Source organism: Anolis carolinensis, chromosome 6, assembly GCF_035594765.1.
Source record: "Anolis carolinensis isolate JA03-04 chromosome 6, rAnoCar3.1.pri, whole genome shotgun sequence".
NCBI lineage: Eukaryota > Metazoa > Chordata > Lepidosauria > Squamata > Dactyloidae > Anolis > Anolis carolinensis.
In genome coordinates, this window is record NC_085846.1 from 5,021,844 (window position 1) to 5,027,843 (window position 6,000).

Consider the following 6,000-nt stretch of genomic DNA (forward strand, 5'->3'; position numbering starts at 1 on the left):
ACACTGTCGGCGCTTTCCAAACTGGCATCTGCACATGCTCAGAGGCACAGTTGCGCATGATGACATTAAAACCTTCCTTACCTTTTGCGGGGCATTGATGACGCCAATGTTGTACCCGAACTGCAGGGAACCCAAAACGGCAGTGAAGACGGACAGGATTAAGGTGGAGGTAATACCACTCCCAGCATCCTCATCTCCTTCCTATAGGAATATATATATATAAGGCATGATAAGTAAATGCTTTTTGACTGCCCCAATTTCATCCCTAAACAGTCCCCAATAATCCTCTTTCATGCTGCTATTCCTAATATTGAAATGTCCTGGTTTCCTCTCTTGCGCCTTCCTCTGCAAAAAGTGGCTGCAAAATCCTTCTCACCAACAGGGATGCAGCTACCCTGTAGATTTAATGCAGTTTTACACTACTTTAACAACCGCGGCTCAGTGCAATGGAATCCTGGGGTTTATCATTTTAGGAGGTTTGTAATAATAACAATAATAATAACAATAATCTATATATATATATAAAAGAGTGATGGCATCACGGCGACCAACAAAACAACAAAACTACAGGCCCCCCAACCTCGAAATTTAACAACACAACCCATCATCCACGCCTCTAGGTTGATACAACAAAAAGAAAAGAAAAATAAAGTCCTAATTAGAGGGAGATGAATAATAGTTTTTATCCAATTGCTGCCAGTTAGAAGGCTAAGCTCCGCCCACTTGGTCTCCTAGCAACCCACTCAGCCCAGGGGACAGGCACAGTTAGGCCTCACTTAGGCCTCTTCCACAGATTATCTAATTTGCACTGGATTATATGGCAGTGTAGACTCAAGGCCCTTCCACATCTATATAACCCATTTAGAATCTTATATTATCTGCTTTGAACTGGATTATCTTGACTCCACACTGCCATATAATCCACTTTAGTGTGCATACTAAACATAAAGACAATCATACAACAGACATTCAATACCACCACTACCTCAACAATTTCTCACCAACACCACCAGACAACACCACAGCAATGCGTGGCCGGGCACAGCTAGTAATAATAATAATAATAACTTTATTTTTGTATGCCACCACCATCTAACCGAAGGGACTCGGAGCGGCTTACATGGGGACAAGCCCTATCAGTCACATTTACATTTGTGGCTTTCTTTGGTAAATAGTGCTGATGCCGTACCTAACACTGGGACCCCCAAAGGTCATCCAGTCCATCCTCTTCCCTGTCTGCATCTACACTGCCATATACATTCCCCCAGGCAGGAAGCAGCCAGGCTTTGAAGCTACAAGCCCATTCAATGCTAATCAAGGGGGACAATTGCAACATTCACACATGCCTCCAACAGACACAAGTTCTTTCTCCCACCCTGGACATTATTCCACAGATATATAAACCCCGCTTGCTTAGTTTCCAACAGACCTCACAACCTCTGAGGATGCCTGCCATAGATGTGGGAGAAACGTCAGGAGAGAATGCTTCTAGGGCATGGCTATACAGCCTGGAAAACCCACAGCAACCCAGTGATTCCGGCCGTGAAAGCCTTCGGCAACACTTTAATATATATGTTCATATGTTTATCTCCTGATTGAGATGCAAAGCGGATGAATGTCAGGAGAGAATGCTACTGCAACATGGCCAGACAGCCTGGAAAGCTCACAGCAAAAAATCAAAATTCTCTTCTTTGAACTGGATTATATGGCAGTATAGACTCACATAATCCAAAACAGATAAAGTGGATTATCTGCTTTGACAATCTGGATTATATGGCAGTATAGAAAAGGTCCCTGTTAGCGGTTCCATAGCCTTGAGCCCCAGCACTTAAAAGTGGTATCAAACTACATTAATTCCAGAATGTAGATGCACCCAGAGATATTTCCCAAGTTTTGGACAAGTTATTGTTTGTGTGTTGCAATTCCCAAAATACTATAAGAAAAAAAGGGTTCCCAAGGGCTTGAACCAACAAGTGTCCACTAATGGAATAATAACAATGTATTAAATATCATTAAACATTGTATTATATACAATAAATAAACATTTATATACTGAATATACTCGAGTATAAGCCTAGTTTTTCAGCCCTTTTTTAAGACTGAAAAAGCCCCCCTCGGCTTATACTCGGGTGAGGGTCCTGGTTGGCTTATATTTGGGTCATCTTATACTCGAGAATATGTGGTACATTTATTATTTTTCTCTATTATTATTGGTTTTATTACATTTATTATATTTCTCTATTGTTGTTGCTGCTATTACATTTATTTTTCTCTATTATTATTAATAATAATACATTTATTATTTCACTCTGATCTTATTATTATTATTGCATTTATTATTTTACTCTATTTATTACTTGTATTATTTTCCTGTATTAATTATTATTATTATTACATGTATTATTTTACTCTATTGTTATTAAAAGGATACATAAGCACATTGACATTGAAGAAGATCAGAGTTGGACAGTCTTATCTTAAATTTGAGCTTTATGTAAATATTCAAAAACATTTAACCTACTGATGCCTCAATTAATGTAATTTTATTGGTATCTATTTTTATTACTGAAATTTCCCACCCTCGGCTTATACTGGAGTCAATGTTTTCCCAGTTTTTTTGTGGTAAAATTAGGTGCCTCGGCTTATATTCGGGTCGGCTTATACTCGAGTATATACGGTAAATATAAATATATAAACAAGAAAATAAACAAGAAAGTTTACTCCATTGTGAATGTAACTAGTACCATTCATCATACTGTGAATGCCACAGTTTGACTGTCATTTGTAACCATTTATCTGAAATTTATATTCATTTATTGTATATAATACAATGTTTTATTATATTTAATACATTGTTATTATTGCAATTCCCAAAATCCCGCGCCGGCTATACTTGTTGCAGTGGGAGGATACATTTTTTGGAAAGTTACTTTTTTCCCAAGCCAGGAGTGGGTGAGATTGATTTTCCTTCTGGAGCAGAAGTTGCATGCAACCGAGAAAGGAGATGTGTCAATATTTGATTCATGCGTTATCAAATTCAGTCTCAATGATTGCATTCACACTGCTATCGAACCACAGTAACACCCTCTCTCAAAGAGTTAAAATACCGTATATACTTGAGTATAAGCCGACCCAAATATAAGCTGAGGTGCCTAATTTTACCACAAAAAACTGGGAAAACATTGACTCCAGTATAAGCCGAGGGTGGTAAATTTCAGAAATAAAAACAGATACCAATAAAATTACATTAATTGAGGCATCAGTAGGTTTAATGTTTTTGAAGATTGACATAAAGCTCAAATTTAAGATAAGATTGTCCAACTCTGATTAAATCATTATTCTCATCTTCTTCAATGTAAATGTGTTTATGTATCCTTTTAATAATAATAGAGTAAAATCTATATATATAAAAGAGTGATGGCATCACGGCGACCCACAAAACAACAAAACTACAGGCCCCCCAACCTCGAAATTTGACAATACAACCCATCATCCACGCCTCTAGGTTGATACAACAAAAAGAAAAGAAAAATAAAGCCCTAATTAGAGAGAGAGGAATAATTGCTTTTATCCAATTGCTGCCAGTTAGAAGGCTAAGCACCTCCAACTTGGTCTCCTAGCAACCCAATAAAAAATAATAAAAAAACTAAAAATTAATACAATAAAATACTATAATAACAGAAAATAACTAAAAATAATACTAGAAAATAATAAAATGTAATAAATAAAAATATAACTTACAATAAAATTAATAAAAAATTGCAAATAACATCAAATAAAAATTACACAACAATTTTTAACCAATACCACCAACACTTTGCCACAGCAACGCGTGGCCGGGCACAGCTAGTAATACATATAATAATAATAATAATAATAATAATAATAATAATAATAATAATAATAATGGAAAATAATACATTTAGTAATAAATAGAGTAAAATAATAAATGTAATAATAATAATAATACGATCAGAATGGAATCATAAATGTATTAATAATAATAAAAACAGAGTAAAATAAATGTAATAGTAGCAACAATAATAGAGAAAAATGATAAATGTAATAATACCAATAATAAGAGAATAATAATAAATGTACCATATATTCTCGAGTATAAGATGACCCAAATATAAGCCAACCAGGACCCTCGCCCGAGTATAAGCCAAGGGGGGCTTTTTCAGTCTTAAAAAAAGGGCTGAAAAACTAGGCTTATACTCGAGTATATACAGTATTACACATAAATATATCATGCTTCCTTTTCATTTAAAACCTTTTTCGGAATTGCAAAAAGCTAGAGGCTCTGGAGAGGACTTAGCAGCAGCTGTACCCTACCTACAGACTCTATCATATTAATAAAATATATCAATGTGATGATTTTTGTATAGCTTGTATCTTTGATATACTATGTATCTCATTCTATTGGGATACAGTATATAAAACAGGGACTATGACTTTCCTCCATCCAGACACTATACTCCTATGGATGCAGCGTAGAATCGCATTGGCTTTTTTTGCTGCTGTATCACAATTAAGGAGGCCACAAGCTGAACATGAGCCAGGATTGTGATGCAGCAGCGAAAAAAGCCAATGCGATTCTACACTGCATCCATAGGACTAGATTCCAGGCCAAAGGTCTGGAAACTATGAATCCCTCTGAGAAGCCGCTGAGAGAACTAGGGATGTTTGGCTTGGAGAACAGAAGGTTAAGAAAGGACATGAGAGACATGTTTAAATATTTGGAAAGAGGTCACATTGAGGAGAGAGCAAGAGGAATCAGCTGCCTGGGAGTTTGTTGGAGCCTCCTTCGTTCTCTGGAGTTTTTAAAGCAGAGGCTGGAAGGGCTTGGATTGGGTCTCCCTGCCTGGCAAAAGGGTTGGACTGGATGGCCTTTGGGGGTCCCTTTCTGATTCTATGATGGTGATGTCAGAATGATGGCAGAATGGACTGGATAGCCCTTGAGGGTCTCTTCCAACTAGAATTCTATGATGGTGATGATGATGATGATGATGATGATGATGATGATGATAATGGTGATGGTGGTGGTGGTGATGATAATAATAATAAGGTTTCTAAGAGCATGTCAGGGGTTGCTGTGTTTTTTTTTAATGTTTAATGTTTTTATGGACCAAACTGAATACTTGTAATACTAATACTGTTTAATACTGTTTTAATATTGCTATAGTTTAAATTGTGTTATAATGCTTTTAATGATAGCAGCTTTGAGTCTCCTTATGGGGAGAAAAAGTGGGATGTAAATATACATATTATTATTATTATTTCATATCAAAAGCATTGCATAATAAATAAGTTAAAAGGGATAAAATAAAGGAATCATATTTATTTTGTGTCAAAAGCATTGCATAATAAATAACTTAAAAGTGAGAAAATAAAGGAATCACAGACAGCTAAATAGTTTTAGACCAAAAGTGGGCAACAGCAATTGCATTGTCCATAGCTTTAAACAACTCTTCCTCCGTGCATGAGGCAGGGCATTGATAATAATAATAATAAAATTGAACTTCAAAGACTCTGGCAGAAACCAGTGCAGGTGGTCCCGGTGGTGATGGACACACTGGGTGCCGTGCCAAATGATCTCAGCCGGCATTTGGAAACAATAGACATTGACAAAATCACGATCTGCCAACTGCAAAAGGCCACCCTACTGGGATCTGCGCACATCATCCGAAAATACATCACACAGTCCTAGACACTTGGGAAGTGTTCGACTTGTGATTCTGTGATACAAAATCCAGCATATCTATCTTGTTTGCTGTGTCATAATAATAATAATAATAATAATAATAATAATAATAATAATAATAATAATAATAATAATAATAATAATAAGGCTCTGGCTCACAAATGGGACCCTGAAGAAGGAGACAGAAGGCCTGATCCTTGCAGCCCAGGAGCAAGACATCAGGACAAAGGCAATTCAGGCCAAGATCAAAAAATCAGCTGATGACCCAAAATGCAGACTGTGCAAGGAAACCGAAG

General features: G+C 36.4%; 1 protein-coding gene across 2 annotated transcripts in view; it reads right to left on the reverse strand.

Moving 5' to 3' along the window:
* The window catches only part of slc2a4 (solute carrier family 2 member 4), a 76,690-nt gene that overhangs the window by 32,302 nt on the left and 38,388 nt on the right, over positions 1-6,000 (reverse strand). For both annotated transcript variants that reach the window (XM_062984009.1, XM_062984008.1), the window contains exon 2: positions 82-201. In XM_062984009.1, coding sequence (XP_062840079.1) covers positions 82-201 — 120 coding nt within the window. The remainder of the gene's footprint in view (positions 1-81; positions 202-6,000) is intronic.